This window comes from Heptranchias perlo, chromosome 34, assembly GCF_035084215.1.
Source record: "Heptranchias perlo isolate sHepPer1 chromosome 34, sHepPer1.hap1, whole genome shotgun sequence".
In the NCBI taxonomy this organism is placed as follows: Eukaryota; Metazoa; Chordata; class Chondrichthyes; order Hexanchiformes; family Hexanchidae; genus Heptranchias; species Heptranchias perlo.
Window position 1 is genome coordinate 3,430,476 of NC_090358.1, and position 25,092 is coordinate 3,455,567.

The 25,092-nt window shown below is 47.4% G+C and overlaps 1 protein-coding gene across 2 annotated transcripts in view; it reads right to left on the bottom strand.

The window, feature by feature from the left end:
• Window positions 1–428: 428 nt before the first annotated feature.
• LOC137301714 (A disintegrin and metalloproteinase with thrombospondin motifs 7-like) overlaps window positions 429–25,092 on the bottom strand; it is a 162,414-nt gene continuing 137,750 nt past the window's right edge. For both annotated transcript variants that reach the window (XM_067971298.1, XM_067971297.1), the window contains exon 24: window positions 429–3,738. In XM_067971298.1, coding sequence (XP_067827399.1) covers window positions 3,581–3,738 — 158 coding nt within the window. In that variant the 3' untranslated portion in view covers window positions 429–3,580. The remainder of the gene's footprint in view (window positions 3,739–25,092) is intronic.

Genomic DNA, 25,092 nt, shown 5'->3' on the forward strand with positions numbered 1-25,092 from the left:
TAAAATTCTCATCCTTGTTTTCAAATCCCTCCATGGCCTCGCCCTCTCCCTACCTCTGTAACCTCCTCCAGCCCCTACAACCCACCGAGATCTCTGCGTTCTTCCAATTCTGGCCTCTTGCGCATCCCCGATTTTAATCGCTCCACCATTGGCGGCCGCGCCTTCAGCTGTCTGGGCCCTGAGCTCTGGAATTCCCTCCCTAAACCTCTCCGCCTCTCTATCCCTCTCCTCTCCTTTAAGATGCCCTTTAAAATCTCCCGCTTTGACCAAGCTTTTGGTCACCTGCCCTATATCTCTTTATGTGACTCGGTGTGAAATTTTGTTTGATAATCACTCCTGTGAAGCACCTTGGGACGTTTTACTACATTAAGGAACCTATATAAATGTTGCTGTTTCTTTTATCTCAATAAGATAATGAAGTCAGAGTGTTCGATAAATATAAGTTTAATAAAAGTACCGTAAACATATAAAAGTTACCTGAACACTGAACCTTTTAGCTGGACCTAACATCCAAATTTATACAATTATAGAGACAAGTCTTTTGTATTATTTTGAGAGGAATGACATAGGTGAGCGTTCTTTCCTACAGAGGACTCAAATGGGATACTAACAGCATTTCCAGGTCAGGTACAGCACAGGTCAGATGCTCTCCTCAGCCATCATGCCCTAACCCCAACCTGGGAGCAGCACTCCCTGATCTCCAAACACAGACCATCCTCGTGGCCTTTCTGACCCAAGCCAGGGCCAATCAGTGCTCACTTAAGGGGGCAGTTCTGTGCATTGGGCTTGTACCCCTTAGAACTGGGCTGAGCCTGCTTCCCAAACTCGTTTCACTTTAGGACGTTTGCAGCAGCACGAGAAAGGGACAGAGAGAGAGAGAGAGAGACTGCGACAATGAGAGAGAGAGAAAGTGAGAAAGGCTTTCACTAATCAGTCAGAGCTGAATTTGAAACCAGGTGAAAGAATAGATTTCAAACCTACTGTTCCACCCAGTCCGCAGGAGGGAGGTTTATTTGAACTAAATCTACAGATTTTGCAACATACTTGATAACCCCTTATCATTCAAACTTAAGCCTGTCCAACTTTTAAGAACCTTGTGTTTCGGTAGGACACGAGCAGTATGTAAGGTCAAGGTGATTACTGATCTGCTGCTTCTCACTGAGAATGTGGAATCACCTCACAGAGAGTATCAGCCGCCTGGGATTCTAATAGTGTCACAGACCAGAACAATTACAATCGTAATTCGACAGTGTTTCGCACTCGAGAACATACTCCCAGCTGCCCCCTTCTGCCTAGAGTTTGAATTATTCCATCTCTTGGATAGTATCGGGCGAGGCATCTTCGATTGTGCACACTTGCTTTCAAACTCCTCTCTGTCATGGGATGTGCAGCAACCATGCAATTTCATTATCAGAGATATCATTTGGTGTCGCAGGGATTCTTAGAAACTGCAATGCAGAATTTTGAATTTAGCCAGTCAAAATATTACAGAGAACTGGGACTGCGTTCAACACAAAACAATACCGAGATGGGTGTGCGTTCCACATAGAAGAACACAAAATTGGGAGTGCGTTCCACACAGGACAACACAGGACTGGGAGTATGTTCCACACAGGACCTGGGAGTGTGTTCCACACAGGACAACACAGAGCTGGGATTGTGATTGTTGTCACTCTAGATAACACTGTAAAAGGAATGAGTAGATTAGTGCCTGCCAGACAAGCAGTGGGAAATTTACCAGTGATCTGTGTTGGTCGGCTGTGCAGTTTTAGTTCGTTGAATTCCCACTGTACCCCTGTGCACACTTGGGGGACCCTAAGCTTTGGCTCTGCCAACCTTCACCTGGCTCTCTGGACACAGAGAAAGTGGGGGGTGTCCTTATGGGGAGCAAGCATGCACTCCATCGTAGGCAAACTCTGTCTGTGTGGATTTCTTTGTCGCTTGGTGAAGACTCTTAAACACGGTGATGGGTTTCTGCGTGAGTCAGACTCTTGAGGGACCAATAAAAGAGAGCTAGGAATGTGTCACACACAGGACAACGGATAGCCAGGACTGAGCAGCTTTTACACATTACCCGAATCCCGAGTTAGTATTCGTCTAGAAACATACTCCAGTGTGTGTGTGTGACTGCCAGGTAAAGGGCCAAAACCTCTGACACATAACACCACCAATCATGGAAAGAGTAACAGAGAAGCGGAGATAAATCAGGAATCAGTGATTGGGTGACTACAAGCTTAGTTTTAAAAGCTGGTAGAGTATCGGGGGAAGGGAAATCCGAGGAAGATAAGATGGCTTTAAGACACTTTGGAAAGAAAGAGTCAGAGATGGTGTGATGAGTCTCGAGGGCTAATCCCGTGTTCTCAGTGAGGGAAGGCATGCTCTGAAGGAGTGCGTGTCGGAGACAGGGGCTACAACAACGTAGCCCCGACTCTTTGCCCCGTGCTCCCTGTGACACAGTGAGGTGCAGGGAGGGGCCAAACAGTGTGAGACGGCAGGTGTGGGGCTCGGGAAAAAAAACTAGAAAGGAAACTTCGGACTGCGGTGATGTCAAACAGAGGAAGACAAGAAGGGCTGCAACAGAGACTTTGGAGCCTAGAATTGTGTGCGATGGTAATTCAACGTAATGTATACAGAAAAATTCCATTTTGTATTGTCCTGGGAAAGTCTGTGGTGGAGACTTAAACACCACCAATAATTGTTGATCATGGCCCACACTGTAATGGTACAGAGTTTGTTTCACTGAATGTCGTCATAGTAACATACAAACACATATATATTATTCGGTACAAAGAATAGCACAGGCTTGTGTGTACTATAGTGTTAGGTGTAACCTTGTATTTTGCTGTACAACGGTTTTAAGTATTATTAGCACCATGACTCCAGCACCTATGTATTGTACGTCAATCAGAATGACGCAAGATCGCTGTACTCTCTCACCTAAACATTACTTTCCGTTTCTGAAAGTTGAAAATAAAATAGGATTTTAAAAAAAAATGTTCAAGTATGTAAAAGTTCTGTGCTGCCCAGCAACACCTAGGAAAGGTTAAAGGATGCTGGTTGGACACAGCAGCACCAATGGATATCTTTATTCTCGCCTTCTTGGCCTCTTCAAGTTACGTGCCAATAAGCTCGTCTTTTTACAGTTTTAAAAAAAAACACAAAAAAAATGGCACTTTCTGAACAACTTCTGAACAACTTGTATTATTGACGGGAAGGTGTAATTCTTGAACCTTAGGAGCACCACTGACTTGAAATGACGGTGTGTAACTATAGCAACCGCTAGGCCTCAGGCCTTGTCTAGCAATCCCAACATTGTTAAGTCTTATTTTGGCTTCAATCAATAGTTAGGATTGTTGTGCTGTCAAAATGGCTGCATAAACAACAATACTGAAAGTCTCTTTCTTTTATATATATATATAAAAGAAAAACAAAATGTCCATGTTTCAGTGTCTTGTAACAAATCTCTCTTTCGTTTTCCTGAATTGCTTTTGTGCCTTTCAGTCCCTGTAATCCTTTTTTAAAAAAAAAAATATTACTTTCAAAAGTCTTTTTGTTATTTTTTTTTGCTGTTGTTGGCTTTTCATCTCCTTGACACGCGCTCGTTGCCGCGATCGCGGATGCCTCGCGGTCGACATGTCTGACAGCACTGTGCCCGCACGGTTTGTAAGTAGCACCGGCCCAACATCCTTAGCGTCTGGCAGAAGGTGAACGTCAGCCGATCTCGCTCACAGACGTAACCTGAGGGTTAAAAAAAGAAAATTAAAATAGCGTGAAGTAATCGGCCTCCTTTTACTTTTCTCTCTCACTGGCTCTCCTTCCCTAGCCCACAGTTCCACGGGTGTTGTCCACCGTCTGCTAAGGTCACCCAAGTGGCCATCATGGGTGTGTCAAAAGAGCTGGTGAACATGGACCACGTGAGGGGTTTTGATTGAGTAAATAAGGAGAAACTGTTTCTACTGGCAGAAGGGTCGGTAACCAGAGGACACAAATTTAAGGCAATTGGTAAAAGAGCCAGAGGGGAAGACGAGGAGAATTTTTTTTTACCCAGCAACTTGTTATGATCTGGAATGCACCGCCTGAAAGGACAGAGGAAGCAGATTCATTAGTAACTTTCAAAAGGGAATTGGATAAATACTTGAAGAGGAGAAAATTTGCAGGGCCAAGGGGAAAGAGCGAGGGAGTGGGACTAATTGGATAACTCTTTCAAAGAGCCAGCACAGGCGGGATGGGCCGAATGGACACCATTTCTACTGTAAGATTTTATGATATCCCAGCACTATCCTAATGGAAAAAATAAAGACTTGTATTTATATAGTGCCTTTCACAAGCTCAGGACGTCCAAAAGCATTTTGCAGCCAATGAAGTACTTTTGAAGTGTAGTCACTGTTGTAATGCAGGAAACGCGGCAGCCAATTTGCGCACAGCAAGATCCCACAAACAACAATGTGATAATCTGTTTTAGTGATGTTGGTTGAGGAATAAATATTGGCCCAGCACACCGGGGAGAACTCCCTGCTCTCCTTCGAAATAGTGTCATGGGATCTTCTACGTCCACCTGAGAGGGCCCCGGTTTAACATCTCATCCGAAAGACGGCACCTCCGACAGTGCAGCACTCCCTCAAGTACTGCGCTGGGAGTGTCGGCCTGGATTTTGTGCTGAAGTCTCTATCCTATCCTCACCCGACACACATGTACGTTCCAGCAGGATTTAATGGATGGCAATCAGGAATTGGGATTTCTGGCCAATCTTCCCCCTTCCTCTGCCCTGGGGTGCTAAGGCCGATGGTAGCCCACCCACTGATATTTAGTCACTTGCCTTCCCTCTCAGCTGGCAGCTTGTCCTGGGACAAAGCTACCGGAAAGTAAGTAAAAGGAAAAATATAAGTATGTTGCCTCAATAGTTGGAGCCAAAAATTAAAGACATCTTTATTTGTGTTCATGTTGTTGGTAAGGTCATATACTATGGTCACTGCTGTGAACGTTTGCATCTTGTTTCTCTCTAGCTCTAACTACCCCATCCTATACGTCTTTCCCCCAACCCTGTCACCTCATTGAGTTGAAATCGAGACTTATCACCCTGTTTCTCCTGGCCGGCCTCCCACCTTCCACCCTCCGTAAACTTGAGCTCATCCAAAACTCTGCTGCCCGTATCCGAACTCGCCCGTTCACCCAGCACCTCTGTGCTCACCGACCTACTTTGGCTCCCGGTCCAGCAATGCCTCGATTTTAAAATTCTCATCCATGTTTTCAAATCCCTTCATGGCCTCGCCCCTATCTCTCCAGCCCCTACAACCCTCCGAGATCTCTGCGCTCCTACAATTCTGGCCTCTTGCGCATCCCCGATTTTCATCGCCCCACCATTGGCGGCCGTGCCTTCAGCTGCCCTGGCCCTAAGCTCTGGAATTCCCTCCCTAAACCTCTCCGCCTCTCTCTTCTCCTTTAAGACGCTCCTTAAAACCTACCTCTTTGACCCAGCTTTTGGTCACCTGTCCTAATATCTCCTTATGTGGCTCGGTATCAAATTTTGTTTGATAATCGCTCCTGTGATGTGCCTTGGGACGTTTTACTACTGGAGAAGATGTCAGGCGAGATCAGGGTTGGTCTGGGCTGTGATACTCTTCTTCCCGGCAAGAGTCAGGAGAAGTAGAAAGGTGAAATTTGCGAAAAATAATCTTCAGAAGGAACACAGAACTGAGATCAGAGATACTTGAACGAGCCTCCCCGCTGGAAAGACCAAGTAAAGCTCAGGAAAAGAAACCATACCTGCTTAGCATATATATAAAAAAAAAACAATTATTGATAAACCTGGAAGGGCCAAGAGCTATAACACAAGAGACCAGCAGAGCAGCAGGTAGAAAAGGCCTGAGCTTTTGTACTGAAAGCAGCGTGTACTCTGATGCTTTTTGTTCACACAAAGGTTAAATCTCATGCCAACAGTACATTTTGCTCCAGCGAATTACAATGGGAAGTGTTGACTGGGCCTTGGCATCTGAGCAGTAGGAGTGCAACTCGGTCCTCAGAGGAAGAGATGGTGAATTAGCAAATCAGGTCAAAGTTTAGCCGATAATAAATGCGAGCAGTGCCTTCCCGCTGTGTTTATTATGCAGCGCTGTTTCTGGTTAACTGCAGCATTTGGAGCTTGATGGTAGAACTGATATTAACATGCCAGGACACTGAGGTATAATGGGAGCTGCGTGTAACAGAGCAATAAGTGCCATGATTTATCTGAATGAGCACAGCAACCCTCTAGATTCCTTTCCCCCACCACCACCCCCCCCCCCCGCCATCTTCGATCTTCTCTCCCCTCCTGATTTATTCTGGTTCTACCCATCCTCCGGTACCCTGCCCGGTTAACCGCGTGTAAGCCTAGACAGTAATTGATGGTAGATTATTCCAAGGAGAGGGGGCGGGGAGATTGATTCCATCCTTAATTGACATCCACAGCGGCAGATTGATGGACCACACATTCTTGTGCAGCTACAGTTATCCAGACAGCATCACGATTACATGTCTGTTCCCTTATCCTGACAGTGGAATTGTAGCCCCGTGATACAGCCATCCGGATAAGAAATGGTTTTTAATTTACACGTAAACACCTCGCTGCAACCGCTTGGTCCTGCTTGGTGGAGAAATCCAATTGTATTTCTTTCCTCCTTTGTGCGACGCTCACTTTGAAAGATGCCATCACCGTTGCCACATGCTGGCATGCGTTCAGCAGATGTACTATTAAACTCAAAGTTGAACTAAACTTTTGTGGAAAGTTTTGCAACAGGGCTACAGGTTCCTGTAGCACCGTTACAGAGCTTTGCGTGAAGGTACAAAACACAGCCTGGCTACACTTATGTCAAGCTGCCCAGACGATGAAACAATGGGCCGGATCTTGCTGGCAAATTAACGGCGTGTTAACGACGCACGCCGTTATCAATGTGCAAATCGGTCAGCAAGTTCAGGGGATGAAGTGATACGCAGTGAGTTCCGAATTTCCAGAACTTGCTGGTCGATTTACGCCGCTCCTCCGTTTGCTGAGATCCCAGATGTCACGTTGCCATCACCATGTTGTTACCAGCTCGCACTTCCAGCAAGTTACAGCGTAAAAAATTTTCGAACTGAAGGGTGCAGATAAACATCTAACTAATGGCGCACACCCTGAGATGCCCCACTCCAGCAAGATCCCAACCAATATCTTCCCCTCTTTTGCGGAGAACATGGGCAGTAGATTGTTCAGAACACATGGCAAATGGTTTTGGAGGTAAATTATTTACACTGATGTGTATGTTTTTTTTGTTTGGTTACAGTTCCCCTTTAAAGGAACTGGAGTAGGACTGCAGACGATGCAATAAAGCAAACATGAAGGAAGGCCAAATTGCTGAAGAACTGATGAAGACCAGGTGTAGCAGGTTCTCCAGATCATGAGGAAATAAACATAGAAGAGTGTATTAACGTGTTGGAATGCCAACTAGACTTAGCTGTTCCAATAAAGTATGAGGAAACAAAAGTGTGAGAGAGCGAGAGAGAGTAAGAGAGAGAGCGAGAGAGAGTAAGAGAGACAGCGAGAGAGCGTAAGAGAGAGAGCGAGAGAGAGTAAGAGAGAGAGCGCGAGAGAGAGTAAGAGAGAGAGCGCGAGAGAGAGTAAGAGAGAGCGAGAGAGAGTAAGAGAGAGCGAGAGAGAGTAAGAGAGAGCAAGAGAGAGCGAGAGAGAGCGAGGGAGAGTAAGAGAGAGCAGGAGAGAGTAAGTGAGAAAGAGAGAGAGAGTAAGAGAGAGCAAGAGAGAGAGTAAGAGAGAGCGAGAGAGAGCAAGAGAGAGTGAGAGAGAGCAAGAGAGAGTAAGAGAGAGCGAGAGAGAGTAAGAGAGAGCGAGAGAGAGCGAGAGAGAGTGAGAGAGAGCAGGAGAGAGTAAGAGAGCGAGAGAGAGTAAGAGAGCGAGAGAGAGTAAGAGAGAGCGAGAGAGAGTAAGAGAGAGCGAGAGAGAGTAAGAGAGAGCAGGAGAGAGTAAGAGAGAGCGAGAGAGAGTAAGAGAGAGCAGGAGAGAGTAAGAGAGAGCAGGAGAGAGCAAGAGAGACCATTGGGTGTCATGCTCAACAATCTGTCATAGGCTACTAAATAAACCTGAACAGTTTAGAAAGGCAGCATTGATTACTGGACACACGAGGCATGTTGGGTGTTGATGGGAAATTCAATCTTTCACGGTACCTAAAATAAACACACATGCTAGAACTGAGTCCACTGCTCTTCTAATAGATCGCTCACTGCCCACTTAGCAATCACAGACTTATAATAAGCACCATTTAACTCTTTCCCAGCCAAGCTCTTTGGGAGTTTGCTTTGCTTTTGATGGAATTGTGTACTTGCCAACATTTATCAACCTCAAACTGTTTTATCAACCAATGGTCAATCCTCAACCTATTTTCCTCTTCACTATCCTAAGCTCCAAACTTGCTCTTCCTCCTCCCTAGATCCTCACTGCGCTTTGCCAACATGGAACTGCAGATGTGATGAATGAAGATTGTTTCCTTCTGTTCCCCCCCTCCACCCATTAGAAATATTCCTCTTGAGTTTAAGTGGAGATATTTTCCTAAAGGACTGTTATCTAAATTAAGTCAAAAACGTGGAATTTCTCCAAATAAATTCCAATTATCCCAGTTCAGATTATTTTGCAATTTCAATCGCAGCTTAAGTCCGAGTTAATGCACATGTCATGTCGCTAAGACAGATCGCATGTGGTCCTCTCAAAGAGCCTGTGGGAGAATTGCTTCCTGCTCCTGACCACACTTCTTATTCTTTACAGCCTACTGTAAATCTCAGTTCTTTACCAGCTGACCCGAGAGAAATTGTGAATGAACCATGGTAATATCGCCCGTCTGAGCTCATCTGCTGCTGAAACCCTCATCCATGCATTTGTTGCCTCCAGACTCGACTATTCCAATCCTCTCCCGGCCGGCCTCCCACCTTCCACCCTCTGTAAACTTGAGCTCATCCAAAACTCTGCTGCCCGTATCCTAACTCGCACCAAGTCCCGTTCACCCGTCGCCCCCCGTGCTCGCTGACCTACATTGGCTCCCGGTCCGGGAACGCCTCGATTTTAAAATTCTCATCCTTGTTTTCAAATCCCTCCATGGCTGCACCTTATCCTATCTCTGTAACCAGCTCCATTCTCCAGCCCCACAACCCTCCGAGATCTCTGCGCTCCTCCAATTCTGGCCTCTTCTCATCCCCGATTCCCATCGCCCCACCATTGGCAGCCGTGCCTTCAGCTGCCTCGGCCCTAAGCTCTGGAATTCCCTCCCTAAACCACTCCATCCCTATCTCCTCCTTTAAGACGCTCCTTAAAACCTACCTCTTTGAACAAGCTTTTGGTCACCTGTCCTAATATCTCCTTATGCGGCTCGGTGTCAAATATTGTCTGATAATCAGTCCTGTGAAGTGCCTTGGGACGTTTTCACTATGTTAAAGGCACTATTTAAATGCGTGTTGTTGTGTGTGCTGTGGCATGTCCGTCTTTGGGCTTGCCTCTGTCGTGTCTACTCCCAATAAACCAGCCAAAACATTCCACCTGACAGAAAATACACTCAACATACTGGTCCCCAGAGATGGTTGACCCAAGTTTAACCCCGCACGTCCATTAACTTCTGAAGATGGTCTCTGTTCTGGAAAGGAAGGGTCCGTCTAACGGAGTGATGACCTTGGAAGAAAAGCTGTAGTTGATTATAGCCAAAAGCGTTTACTTCAGCACTTGAACTACGATTGCTTTTGCATGGAAGCAAAAGGTCATGAATCTGCACCTCTCAGTATTAATTTGTGCCCCTTGTATTCTCACAAGGGACTTCAAGGTTTCCAGTGGATTTTGACTCTCAATGGATTTTGCTGCACTATATGAAGTAGTTAATGTGAAAATGCCCATATGTGGGGTCCAGATGTTTCTTCCGTTACCACAATGGACAGTTTGGGTTACACAAACTGACGCTGCTCGATCCCTCAACAGCCCACACAGCCAAAAAAAAAGGAATAACTCGCCAAACTGGATGTGGCTCCCCCACATTTACTTAACCTCTTCCCAGGTCATTGCAATTATGCAAAACAACTTATTAATATGCAAACATTGTTGGGCCTGCGTAGACGCGCTACCTGATGCTTAATGAGCAACTTTTGATGAACGATAAATCATAGAATGATACAGCACAGAAGGAGGCCATTCGGCCCATCATGCCTGTGCCAGCTCTTTGAAAGGAGCTATCCAATTAGTCCCATTCCCCTGCTCTTTTCCCTGTAGCCCTGCACATTTTTCCCTTTCAAGTCCATATCCAATTCCTTTTTGAAAGTTGCTATTGAATCTGCCCTTTCAGGCAGCGCATTCCAGTTCATAAAAACTTGCTGCGTAAAAAGAATTCTCCTCATCTCACATCTGGCTCTTTTGCCAAATACCATAAATCTGAGTCCTCTGGTTACGGACCCTCCTGCCAATGGAAATAGTTTCTCCCTAATTACTCTATGAAAACCCTTCATAAATACTTATCCAGTTCAGCAGGATTCCCCTTCCTGACCACTAGCCAATGACCCCCCCCCCTTCCTGGAAAGGGCATGCATAGGTTGGCTGTGGGCGAGCGTGGGCTAGCTCACTGAGACTGACTGTCTAAGCTCAAGACACGGAGAGCCGTGGACTTACGCAAGGTACTGTTGGAGAGCTGGTGGGATTGCAGAACTAAACTAAAGAAGGGAAACGGAAAATAAGAAATGATTAAATAATTCTCTGTCCATTGCTGCATAGTTTAGGTCTGTACTTCAGTCAATGGCCTTGGCTGCTGTGCTGTATTAGGGGGCGTGTGATTGCATTAACAGATAGGAGTCTCATTTAACAATTCCGATTTACAGTGGAACTGTTTTTTGCTTTTCAAACACAAAGTCTCTCGGGTTGGGGGAGGGGGAGGAAGCAGAGCTGAGCTATTCCTGTGTATTTTTAATGCACGGTTTTCAGATTGAAGGAATCCCAGGGAGAAATCTATCAACCAGCCCGTGGCAGGAAAAGTGGAATTCCTGTTCCATTCTGTAAGTGTAAAAATCTCCTTGACAGCTTCATTGATCTGACAGCAACGTGACCCCTGTAGCAGAGTCAGCAGCTGTGTTTTGCATTGTCACCTTGGCGATGGGGGGAAAAGAGGGCCTAGTTTGTCCAACTTGTCTTCCGTCACTCACTGTAAATTCCACATGGGAAGGAACGACCCCCATACCTTCAAGGGGGCTTTTACTCCTCCGCGTGTGCCTTTTTAAAAAAAAAGTTAAAAACGGTGGGGACGTTTTTATTCCCCTGTCCTCTTTGATGTCTGGGACAGCTTTAAGTGTTCCCGGTTTAAGTGTGGCACATGGAATGAGGAAACCAAGGCTTCAACATGTGTTACCGCACAGAGTGAGTCTGTGGCCATGAACACTAATCTGACCCATGCAGTCATGGTACTGGGCTAGTAACCCGGAGTTTCTGAGTCCCTACTCCCACCATCTTAATGCCCTCATAGAATCACAAAGGGTTCCAGCACAGAAGGAGGCCAACATGTCTGTGCCGGCTCTTTGCTGAAGCAATCTTACACTAACCCCACTGCCCCTGCCCTCTTCCCATTGCCCTTTCTACGCTTCAAATGTCTATCCAATTTTCCCTTGACATATTCAATAGCTCCTGCCTCATCCTCTCCCTGTGGCAAAGGGATCCAATGCCTGGACATAAACCCCTGCAGGTGTATTTCCAAGTCAAGGTGAGCGTCCAGGTTATGGCCCAGCCCGGGTTATTTAGGATATCCCCGCCCCAGGTAAGCAGCTCTCCTCGAATCATCAAACTACTCATCTGTACAACAATCACTCACCATGAAGGTGGCCCTTCAAGAGTATGTACCAGATTTTGTAGAGACACCATGGTTGAACCTGCACTAGGGCCATGGTTTTAACCCGGAGCGGGGTCCCAAAGCAAGCACCAATGGGAGGTGCAAGGACAAGAAGGTAGGTCACGGGGACAGGGTTACAGGAGGGTCTCACAGGAAGGAGGTTGGGGAGGGGGGAGCCGGGGCAGGGGAGGCCTAAACTTTCCTTGTGGGGCACTCCTGCTCCTCCTGGCCCCACATCGAACGTAGAATCGCGTTACTGCGTTACAGAACTCATGCTAAGGAGACAAGCTTGGTGAACGATCCAGGGTTTAATTCTGCTGGGTTGAAATCGCACTGTACGATATTAACGAGGAATGGACAAATTGCAGCCAGTCATGTGTACGTGGGCCTGCAGCACACAGGAGAGCTGCTTTCCTCAAGTCACGGATATCCCAAATGACCCGGGCCGGGCCATAACCTGGGTGCTCACCTTGACTTGGAAATGCACCTCCAGGGGTTTATGCCCAGGTACTGGATCCCTTTGCCACAGGGAGAGGATGAGACAGGGGCCATTGAATCTGTTAAGGGAAAATTGGATAAATATTTGAAGCGCAGAGAGGGCAATGGGAAGAGGGAGGGGCAGATTAATTGGAAGAGCCGTCACCGACACGATGGCTGAGTGGCCTCCTTCTGTGCTACAAACCTCTATGATTCTATGGTATTCACAATGTGGGTCAATCATCTCACTACAAATAAAGGCAAGGTTTTAAGGAGCCCGGAGACACGGCCAGTTTGGCTTCGGAATAAAAGGCCAACTTATTTTTTATTCCTCTCCTCCCTCTGATTACCATAAATAAATGATGTCATCTGTGTTCAAAGGTCACGTTGGCCAAGCAATAAACCAAGAAAGTTAAATTAAAGCCGTTTTCTAATAACTTGCTTTGGCAGTTCCCCAACTTTCCTTCCAACATACAGTTTCCAACTCACTTATTCAAGTTAATAGCAATTTAAAGTATCCCTCCCCTCCCACTCCCAATTTGCCCCTGTGAGCTCTGTTGGAATGATCTTGTTTTTAAGGCTTCGGTGACACAGTGTGATCCCTGTTCTCACATTATCTCAAAGGCGCTTATCTCCATTCTAGTCCCAGAGGCTTTGTGTTCACTCAGACGGCTGCAATGGATTTAATTCTGATTTACTCACACGGTTTCAGGCATCAGAAACAATTAGTTTTCTCCCCGCCCTCCCGCCAATCATCTAATGACAACTTCTGGCTGGGAATAACAGGATTTGATAATGGGCCAGAATTTTCAGTCAAAATAGGAACATAGGAACAGGAGTAGGCCATTCAGCCCCTCGTGCCTGCTCCGCCATTTGATAAGATCATGGCTGATCTGTGATCTAACTCCATATACCTGCCTTTGGCCCATACCCCTTAATACCTTTGGTTGCCAAAAAGCTATCTATCTCAGATTTAACTTTAGCAATTGAGCTAGTATCAATTGCCGTTTGCGGAAGAGAGTTCCAAACTTCTACAACCCTTTGTGTGTAGAAATGTTTTCTAATCTCGCTCCTGAAAGGTCTGGCTCTAATTTTTAGACTGTGCCCCCTACTCCTAGAATCCCCAACCAGCGGAAATAGTTTCTCTCTATCCACCCTATCCGTTCCCCTTAATATCTTATAAACTTCGATCAGATCACCCCTTAACCTTCGAAACTCTAGAGAATACAACCCCACATCCTCGCCGTTATTTATGCGTAAATGGTGCAGCGACTTCAGGCGAGGGCAGATGCGGGGTTAAACGTGGAAATCTAAAAGATGTTGTCTGAGATGCGCTCTGCCATTAGCTGCGCGAAAACGGCATCTCGCTGTCTGCCTCGCCGTTGAAATGCACTGAACGGCGTGAAGTTCCTGTACTTTCACGGTAGATACTAACCAGACTCGCCACAGAAAGTTAAGTCTTGCCCATTTCAGTCTAAGTACCCTTTTAATAATGTGATTAGTGTTAATTACTGCCAGTCAACATCTCTGGTGCTGGAAATTAACTATTACAAGTGTGGAGTCTCATTCCTTCAGGTTTTAATTGTTGGAGATTTTAAAAATGTAAAATTTTTACACTATTTTTACTTTTCCTTTCTGTCTCTTTTCTCTCTCTCTTAATCCAATCTTTCTTTCCCTCTCTTTCTGTACCTGATTTGACAGTGAATTCACCCACTCTAACTCACACTTCCTTCTCAGTCCTAATACTGTTAATTTCACAATCCTCCAACTGATTGGTTAAGGAGATACCCGGTTGCTTGCCCTGTTCACTCAGGTCCCAGATGCTCCGTTTCTCTCGCTGCGACGTTGTCGGCTCGCACTTTCAGCAACTTTGTGGGCAAAAATGTTTTGAGCTGGAGGGTTTCGGGGGGGGTGGGGGGTGGGGGGGCACGTCTAACCAATGGCAGAGGCCGTTAGATGCCCTGCCACAGCAAAATTCTGGCCCATTATTAACTTCACAATTGTAGTTTTCACGTCTCTCCCTGTGACCAACAGCATTTCGCACCAGTATTTTTGGGGGTTTAAACTGCCATTAGACTCTTGCCTTGAAACAATTTTTCTTAGTGTTGCATTAATCCCATTTATCGGGGTGCAAACAGAAGCGTTGGAACTTCCTGCTGATGTGTCAAAGGTCTCTATGGGTCACCCACACCCATCTCATTGATAAAAGAAGGACTGCGTCCCTGTGCTACCATGGCAACAGAACTCTTCCAGCAACAGGAAGTAGCAGCATCACTGGAGCATGTCATTGGCACAAAATATGAGCATCAGTTGGAGAGATAGTTGATTGTGAGGGAAGCTGGAAATTGTGGAGATGGAAATAGACTGAGATGGTCAAAGCACTTCAGGGGATGCAACGGTCGCATGCTACAGTGTGGGAGGGTGTGGGGGGGAGGGGGTGTGTGGGGGGGGGAGGGGGTGTGTGGGGGGGGGAGGGGGTGTGCGGGGGGGGGAGGGGGTGTGCGGGGGGGGGAGGGGGTGTGCGGGGGGGGAGGGGGTGTGCGGGGGGGGAGGGGGTGTGCGGGGGGGGAGGGGGTGTGCGGGGGGGGAGGGGGTGTGGGGGGGAGGGGGTGTGCGGGGGGGAGGGGGTGTGCGGGGGGGAGGGGGTGTGCGGGGGGGGAGGGGGTGTGCGGGGGGGAGGGGGTGTGCGGGGGGGGAGGGGGTGTGGGGGGGGAGGGGGTGTGGGGGGGGAGGGGGTGTGGGGGGGGAGAGGGTGTGGGGGGGAGAGGGTGTGTGTGGGGGGAGGGGGTGTGCGGGGGGGAGGGGGTGTGTGTGGGGAGGGGGTGTGTGTGGGGAGGGGGTGTGAGGGGGGAGGGGGTGTGAGGGGGGGAGGGGGTGTGTGGGGGGGAGGGGGTGTGTGTGGGGGGAGGGGGTGTGGGGGGAGGGGGTGTGTGGGGGGAGGGGGTGTGTGGGGGGAGGGGGTGTGAGGGGGGAGGGGGTGTGAGGGGGGGGAGGGGGTGTGAGGGGGGGGAGGGTGTGAGGGGGGAGAGGGTGTGTGAGGGGGGGAGGGGGTGTGGGGGGGGAGGGTGTGTGTGGGGGGAGGGTGTGCGGGGGGAGGGGGTGTGCGGGGGGGAGGGGGTGTGGGGGGGGAGGGTGTGCGGGGGGAGGGGGTGTGCGGGGGGGAGGGGGTGTGGGGGGGGAGGGTGTGTGTGGGGGGAGGGTGTGCGGGGGGAGGGGGTGTGCGGGGGGGAGGGGGTGTGGGGGGGGAGGGTGTGTGTGGGGGGAGGGTGTGCGGGGGGAGGGGGTGTGCGGGGGGGAGGGGGTGTGGGGGGGGAGGGTGTGTGTGGGGGGAGGGTGTGCGGGGGGAGGGGGTGTGCGGGGGGGAGGGGGTGTGGGGGGGGAGGGTGTGTGTGGGGGGAGGGTGTGCGGGGGGAGGGGGTGTGCGGGGGGGAGGGGGTGCGGGGGGAGGGGGTGTGCGGGGGGGAGGGGGTGTGGGGGGGGAGGGTGTGTGTGGGGGGAGGGTGTGCGGGGGGAGGGGGTGTGGGGGGGGAGGGTGTGTGGGGGGGGAGGGTGTGTGTGGGGGGAGGGGGTGTGCGGGGGGGAGGGGGTGTGGGGGGGGAGGGGGTGTGTGGGGGGAGGGGGTGTGCGGGGGGGAGGGGGTGTGGGGGGGGTGGGTGTGTGTGGGGGGAGGGTGTGCGGGGGGAGGGGGTGTGCGGGGGGGAGGGGGTGTGGGGGGGAGGACAAGGTTCATTAAGCCAACATTCTGGAGTTTTTTTGTTGAACCATATTTGGAATCAGTGAGTATTTAAAGAGACCTTTCCTTCAGAAGATTAAATAGGTGGGATGGGGTCCATGCTGGGGTCTATTGTACATATAACAGGGGTCATTTTAACCTAACACGCTTGCTGGAAAACTGGCGGGATTGAATCAGACGCCCATTTTACTGTCCATTGACGGGCGGCCCATTCAATCCTGTCAGTTTCCCACCGGGTGGGTTAGGTTACGGTGACCCCCATATCTGGGGAAGGAACTGGTTCAATGGCCCCAATGGCGTTTTCATGTTACGTGGTTCCTTGTATCCTTATAACTTTGAAAGAGAAATGTATGTGTATATGTGGTATATATATATATATATATATATATATATATATAGAGAGAGAGAGAGAGAAGGTTATAAGATAGGTTCAAACAAACAAATCCTTGATCATTTTTGAAAAATCTACCAATCAAGATATAACCAGCATTCCATGTTGCATCCTCATTGAGAACTGTATTGTTCATTGATTGGCCAAAAATCATTGCATACAAATAATCTTAGTTCAGACATTACACTTTAGAGTCATCTTATTGGACAAATACACCAACCAATTATATATTTCTCTACATATTTAGAGAGGCGGAGAGGTTTAGGGAGGGAATTCCAGCATTTAGGGCCTGGGCAGCTGAAGGCACGGCCGCCAATGGTGCAGCAAAGGAAGTCGGAGATGCGCAAGAGGCCAGAATTGTAGGAGGGCAGAGATCTCGGAGGGTTGTAGGAATGGAGGAGGTTACAGAGACAGGGAGGGTGCGAGGGCCATGGAGGGATTTGAACACAAGGATGAGAATTTTAAATTTGAGGCGCTGCTGGACCGGGAGCCAATGTAGGCCAGCGAGCACAGGGGGTGATGGGTGAACGGGACTTGGTGCAGAGTTTTGGATGAGCTGAAGTTTACGGATGGTGGATGGTGGGAGGCCGGCCAAGAGAGCGTTGGAATAGTCGAGTCTGGAGGTGACAATACCATGGATGAGGGTTTCAGCAGCAGATGGTCTGAGGCGGGGGCGGAGATGGCGACTGATTAATGATACTGAATTGTGTATCGTTTTCGTATTATGAAGCCTGATTTTGCTCAGTGGTCTTGCTGGTTTTGGTAAGTGCTCACTGCTGCCGTTATATTTATCATTTTAATTTTTCTGTTGCTGCCATCCAGTCTTACTGATGTTTGAAAGTATTGGGAGCAGCCAGCTTTAAAGGGGCAACACAAGAGGCATTGAGCCAGCAGAAAAACATTAGCTGCTTTTAAAAACTCTGAAGAGCTCCTCTCTCTGCTTTCTTCCCAAGGACCCAACTGTGGCCAGGTGCAAGAAAAGAGATTGTCATTTTTCTAAATCAATAAAAAAATTAAGCCATACATTGTGACGCCATCTTTCACCTACAGCTCTATTTGGTTCAACTATTACACGGTTTGTCACAGAAAACGCTTTAAATTTCAATGAGGGTACTGAATTGTCCAAAATTACACGGCATTTGGGACTAAACAGTGCCCAACCTCCCTCTGGGTAACCTTCTCGCTGACTAAAGCTTACTGAAAATGCTGGGAGGTGCCTGGGAAGAACGGGCTGCACAAAAGTTACTGCAGTGTAGATAGAGTTTCTGATAGTTAGCCTCGGTGAGGGCAACAAACGGGGAACTGTCTCTTTGAACTGAAGAAGTAAATGTTACTGGTAAAACTACTGGCTCATTGCCTCTTATCATTTGTTGACTGGAATGAGGGAATTGCCTGTAAACGAACAGGAGGATAAAATCAGTGGCTGTGTCGGGGGTATTAGCAGCAAACTAGTGAGCTGCCTATCGCTTTAGCTCATTTACGCAGGGTTCTTTCTGGAGGGGATCCATCCAGTTTATCTCATTCCACTTTAGACAGTACTGTGCTTTCAGAGTTCCAACACCAGGAGGCCACTGGGACATTGTAGAGCAGTCCCTTACTTAGGCCCAGTTTCTTCACTCTTCTGCCTTTCTATTCCCCGCTGAATCAGAAATCCATCCATTTCTCTTGTTGATTGCTCCGAGCAAGTCCACATCCATTGCTCTATAGTTACTCCTCACATCATTTTCAGCATCAGTTTTGTCAGTGTTTAATTTTGCTTTCCTAGTTCTTTAGCATTTTAAGGATCACTGATTGAACACAGTGTCGCATCCTTGTGACCAAAATCATTCCAATCTTTTCTAAATAACTAAAATTGGACGTTATTCGTCAAGTGCTCTAAAAGGTGTATGTATTACCTTTAGACGTTAAACTGAGGCCCCGTCTGCCTTCTCAGGTGGACATAAAAGATCCCCTGACCATAATTTCGAGGAGCAGGGGAGTTATCCCTGGTGTCCTGGCCAATATTTGTCAACCAACATCACTAAAAACAGGTTATCTGGACATGATCTCATTGCTGTTTGTGGGATCTTGCTGTGCTCAAATTGGCTGCTGCGTTTCCGACATTACAACAGTGACTACACTTCATTGGCTGTAAAGCACTTTGGGATATCCTGTATAAATGCAAGTTGCTTCTTTCTTTATATTTGCTTTTATTATTAACAAAGTAACACAGCTTAGAGAGTCAAAGCCTGACTCGTTTAGGACATGACTTCTGGCTTTTAGTCTGTCAGTTGTCGTCCTGTTTGTGTTGGTGCTTCAGGCAGTGACCAGGACAAATCAAACCTCCCTCCCCTCACTTTCTTTGAAATAAAGGGGCTCTCCTGAGATCTGATGAAAGTCTGATAGCTCCTTCTGTGGCCTTTATAATCATGTTATCTGCAGACTCTTCAAACTGCAGTTCGCCCCCTAATCAAACAACCACTTAAGGAGACTCCTTCATAATCCATCTCAGCAGCAACTCAATTCTAATGGACCCCTCAATGGGCAGGAAGTGCATCCTGTCCTCTGAAAGTGAGCAACTAGGATTATACAATCTGACGTTGGAAATCCTTCACTTATCTGATGTCTGCTGTCTGGAGCCTGATCGTGGGGAGTGGTGTGAATGTTGTCACTGCAGCAAACAAGGTTAAGGAATTGTCCGATTTTCATCTTTCCTTTTAAAAGTTACCTCTCCCCTCCCTCATTTTAAAGTGCTCCAATTTGCTATTCCCTATAATGTACATGGGGGCTGCTATTCCTATAATATACACAGGGGCTGCTATTCCCTATAATATACACGGGGGCTGCTTTTCCCTAATATATCCAGGGGCTGCTATTCCCTATAATATACACGGGGGCTGCTATTCTCTATAATATACAGAGGGGCTGCTTTTCCCTATAATATACAGAGGGGCTGCTATTCCCTATAATATACACAGAGGCTGCTATTCTCTATACTATACACATGGGCTGCTATTCTCTATAATATACACAGGGGCTACTATTCATAAGAACATAAGAACATAAGAAATTGGAGCAGGAGTAGGCCAATCGGCCCCTCGAGCCTGCTCCGCCATTCAATAAGATCATGGCTGATCTGATCCCAACCACAAATCTAAAGAACACAAGAAGTCGGAGCAGGACCCGGCCACATAGCCCCTGGGCCCTCTCCGCCACCCACAGGGCATTGACCGATCCGAACTCAGCTTCATGTCCAATTTCCTGCCCGCTCCCCATAACCCCTAATTCCCTTTACTTCTAGGAAACTGTCTATTTCTGTTTTAAATTTATCTAATGATGTAGCTTCCACAGCTTCCTGGGGCAGCAAATTCCACAGACCTACCACCCTCTGAGTGAAGAAGTTTCTCCTCATCTCAGTTTTGAAAGAGCAGCCCCTTATTCTAAGATTATGCCCCCTAGTTCTAGTTTCACCCATCTTTGGGAACATCCTTACTGCATCCACCCGATCAAGACCCTTCACAATCTTATATGTTTCAATAAGATCGCCTCTCATTCTTCTGAACTCTTCTGAATTCCCTATAATATACACAGAGGCTGCTATTCCCTATAATATACACATGGGCTGCTATTCCCTATAATGTACAGAGGATCTACTATTCTCTAGTACAGCGTGCCATTTTCTACAGTGTACACTGGCTGTACTGTACAATCCATGTGATTATTCGATTCCTCTCTAAAATGTAGAATGATAAACCTCGAGGTCTGTAGTTCAGACATGCGATACACTAACCCTCCAGTTCAAAATAACTCGAAGAATCTCTAAAACCTGCCATTCATCACTCTGCATTTTCTCAGCAAAAAAAGCAAAGCTTTCCAAAAATTGGGGCGCCGCCTAGTCCCTAAATACTGCATGGGTTCAGATCACAGCTAATCCCACGGCACTGAGCAGTACCAAGGATTTAACAAGTTTTGGGGTTAAGATGACCTTTACAACTGGTTGTGTGTTACTGCCTTGTAACTCACTGCAGCCAAAGCACCCTCCTATTTTTAAATATCGGCCAGCTCGTAATCTTATTATTAAAGGGGAATTACATTAATCCAATCTGTCACATAAATATTAATTTGATGCATGTACTGTTCTCTCTGGTGTCTCTCAGGCCTCCTTTATCCCTATTGCTTTGAGGCAGCAGAAAAACAGACCTTTCCCATTGAATCCCTTCCCTGAGCACAGTGAAGTCCTGTAGCACCCCCCTCTCCAGTAACATGGGAAATGGGCAACACTTACACAAACATGGGTTGGAGGGGAGCTGTCAGTCTGGCTTTGGGGGTGGCTGCCCAGTAATTCTAACACCTAAAAAACAGACAGCAGATATCTGGTTTTGGAATCTTACAGCACAGAAGGAGGCCATTCGGGCCATCGTGACTGTGCCGGCTCTTTGAAAGAGCTATCCAATTAGTCCCACTCCCCTGCTATAAGAACCATAGAATCTTACAGCACAGAAGGAGGCCATTTCCGACTGTCGGGATGTGTAACCAGTTGGGCACACAGGCCTAGAAATTCGGGGGCACCCATGTTTGGGTCCTCGGGGTGGGGGGCCGGTGAGAATGGTGAGGTGCCCCTGGAGCCGGCAATGATGCTACAGACCCCCGGCGAAGAGTGGGGAGATCGGGCTGCTACTCTGCAGGAGAATTGATCTAAACAGCTCCATCCAACTCACTGACCGCTGATCTTGGGGGGGTGGGAGGGGGGAGTTGGTGGGGGAGGAATAACAACAACAACAACTTGCATTTATATAGCGTCTTTAACCTAATAAAGGTCCCAAGGCACTTTACAGGACTGATTATCAGACAGATTTTGAAACACTGATTTTCAGGTGACCAAAAGCTTGGTCAAAAAGGTAGGTTTTAACGAGCGTCTTAAAGGAGGAGAGAGAGGCGGAGAGGTTTAGGGAGGGAATTCCAGAGCTTAGGGCCTAGGCAGCTGAAGGCACAGCCGCCAATGGCAGAGCGATTAAAATCGGGGATGCGCAAGAGGTCAGAATTGGAGGAGCGCGGAGATCTCGGAGGGTTGTAGGGCTGGAGGAGGTTACATGAGCGAGGCCATGGAGGGATTTGAAAACAAGGATGAGAATTTTAAAATCGAGGTGGACAGGAACAGGAACAAGAATTAATATGATTACTGACTGCCAGGGGTTACTAAAATTGTGCCATTCTTTTCTTCTCTCTCTTCACTGGTTGGACATTGAGCAGAGTTATGCTCCCCTGTCGCTGGGATTGCCAAAGCTGGAAGCAACTCCATGACTCCCTGAGCATTTTGCCAGCTTGCTGGTCATTAATCTGACAAGCAGATAAATTTGTGGGGGCCTGAGAACATTAGCAGGTCCATAGCTGTCAAGGTCATATTGCTGGGAGTGAGATTGATCACAAACCCATATAACTATGTATAGAGAGGTGTTTATGAGTGAGATTCATCAAAATAGGGCCAAATTATTAACCCCGCATCAACAAGACTGAAAACAAAATGAATGAAGCTTGGCAGCTACGCAAAGTAAAGGTGATTTCACCCTGACCTCACCTGCCTTTAACCGAGAGAGCCAATAACTGAGCCAAGCTGACACTGTTCACATCTGCTGCATGTACACACACAGACACTTGCACATACACACGCACTCACATATACGCACACAGACACACACATACAAGCACACACACACACACATGCACATACACACACATACACAGACACACACACACGCATGTAAATACACACATAGACACAAACACATGCACTCACACTCCCCACAGATACATGTATACACACACACACACACTTTCCAGCAGAAGTCACCAGATTGCATTGGTCACCTACAAGTGTGAAGAGGTCAAAGTGAGGAATAGAACATTTTTCTACTAGCATCAGTATCAAGTGCTCTCAGTACAGACGCAGCATGGATCAGATGCAGAGCAAACTCCCTCTGTCATGTTGACTCATGAGACTTTCATGCAAACATACAAAACAAGGACAGCGGAAGACCATCAAACATGTCCCATCCTGACATGGTGCAACCATCGCCACCAACACCAACCCTGCAGTGAAAAACCAGAGAAAAAACTAAAGGCCAATTTAGGATACAACTCTAGGAAATTCCTCTCCAAATTCCGGAAGTGATCGTCTAAGCTCCATAAGAACATAAGAAATAGGAGCAGGAGTAGGCCAATTGGCCCCTCGAGCCTGCTCCGCCATTTAATAAGATCATGGCTGATCTGATCCTAACCTCAAATCTAAATTCATGTCCAATTTCCTGCCCGCTCCCCGTAACCCCTAATTCCCAGGAGACTGTGATGACTGGTATATCCCACCTACCGTCTACAACTCGCGATATCTTCCATTTGCAGGAACTTGGTCCCTTTTGAAGGCCCTGCGCCAAACTCATACTCACTGCTCACCACCTTAAGCCCTAATTTTAACCCAATCCACCCGGTCAGAATGGGGAGGTCACTCATTTTACACCTGGCCTGATTGTACCCTCCATTGATTTCACTGGAGTGTAACATGTGCCCTGGTCCCTGGTTCCAAAAGGATCAAAGTGACCTTGGCCTGGTCTACGTGGGGTTAACTGGTCAGAGCTGGGACACGGCTCTAACATTACATGTGGTCTCGGTGTCCCTGAGCTGGGGAGGAGTAAATCAGTCAGGATATCCACTCCTGTTTGCTATTTAGTGACCCTTGCCTGAAAGTAAGTGCTTGTCAGCATCAAATGAGAATGTAAATACACACGTATAGACACACACACATGCACATGCACTCACACACACACACACACACACACACACACTCCCCACAGATACATATATACACACACACACACTTTCCAAATGCCTGTGGATCTGTATCCCAGAATACCCCAGGTCAGGAGAGAACTCTGGAGAATAAAAAAAGATGAAACTCCCAAAAGGATTAAATCTGCTTTGGCTGCCAAAAAGTCGACAGTTCCCTCGAGTTAACTGGACGTAGGCTGTATTTGTTTATTATCATGAATTTGTCAGCTGGAGAACCAAGGACAAAAAAAGTCACGAGGAAGGGAATAGATGCTCCTGATTATTACAGCGGAGCCTTGATCATTGTCTAGCCTGAAGCTCAGTTGTGTTGACTAACAGAAATACTTGTGGGCAAAGACATCTGGTGCATGGGAAGCGGCCCATAGCTTTACACCACTACAGTGAACATTGTACAAAGGGTTAGGAACAACCCAGCAAAGTCACACGCAGTTCTGAAACCCAACAAACAAATTTTTTTTTGACATAGGGAATAATACTTTCATCATTGGGTTTAAGTTTTTTTTTCATTGAGAAGGCTAGATGCAGATCCACTGCAGGACATCACCAAGGATGACATGAGTAGGAGGAGATAAATCAGGGGAGCAGTGGTCGACACCAGGCTTGGTGATTGTAGCCAGTAGATTGTCGGAGGAAGGAAAGACTAAGGGAGTTGCACAGTTTTGAGATCCTGGGAAAGAGTTAAGAGTTGGAGACAGTTTGACCAGTGTTTATTTTAACACAGTTGTGGGTATTGGGAGGAGGAAGAGCATCTAGGGCAACAGAATATAAGGAACAACAACTTGAATTTGTATAGTGCCTTCAATGTAAAGAATTGTCCGTCCTAAGGCAATGAGTGCAAGCAGCAAGAGAATTAGGAGGGGTGACTGAAAGCTTGGTTGAGGATTTGGGTTTTTGAAAGTGCAGGGAGAAAGGGGGGAGAGGTCTAGGGAACGAGTACCAGAGAACAGGATCAAGGATGGAATGAAGAGAGGGTGGGGATGAAGAGAAGGCTGAAGTCAGAGGAATTGAACATTTGGGAGGGGTTATAGGGCTATAGAGGAGATTGTAGAGGTGGAATAGAGTGAGACCATGGAGAGATTTATAGAAGGCTACAAGGATTTTAAATTTAATGCATTGGGGGAAAGGGGGGACTCAGTGAAGGGCAGCATGGATCCAGGGATGGGTGATTAATGCAAGAGGCAGAGTTTTGGGCAAGTGGGAATTTATTGAGGGAGGAGGAAGGAAGCCTAGCAAGTGAGGTGTTGGAATAGTCGAGCGTGGTTGTCATAAAGGCACGTGTAAGGGTTTCAGCGGTGGGGGTTGGGGTGTTTCGGTGGGTGTGGGGGTGTGTAGGTATGTGTGGAGGGGTTTAGGTAAGGGTGATGGATAATGATGTCGAGTTTAAAGCTCAGCTCTGGGCCAAACAGGACGCCAAGGTTGCAAACAATCTGTTTGAATCTGAAAGAGTGGTCGGGGAGAGAGATCCAGTCAGTAAGTAAGCAAGTGGAGTTTGTGGTGGGAGCCTAAGTCAACAGCTTTGGTCTTACTAGTGAAGAGGGAAGAAAAGTCCAAAGACAGCAGCATCATCAATAAATAGAGGAGAACAAGCAAGGTTGCGATGGAGTTTGGACACGAGAGGTAACAAATGGATCACCAATCAGAGGACAAGGTTTCTTACAGTCCATAATCTCCTCCAGTTTTGTTGTCATGGGTGTTGACATCTTACAGACCTCTGATTTTTTTTTTAATCAAAGTCAGCGATTAATGTTTCTCTCTCTACATTTCACTGGCGCCACGTAACATGTTCGTCACACTAAGCCACGGAGCCT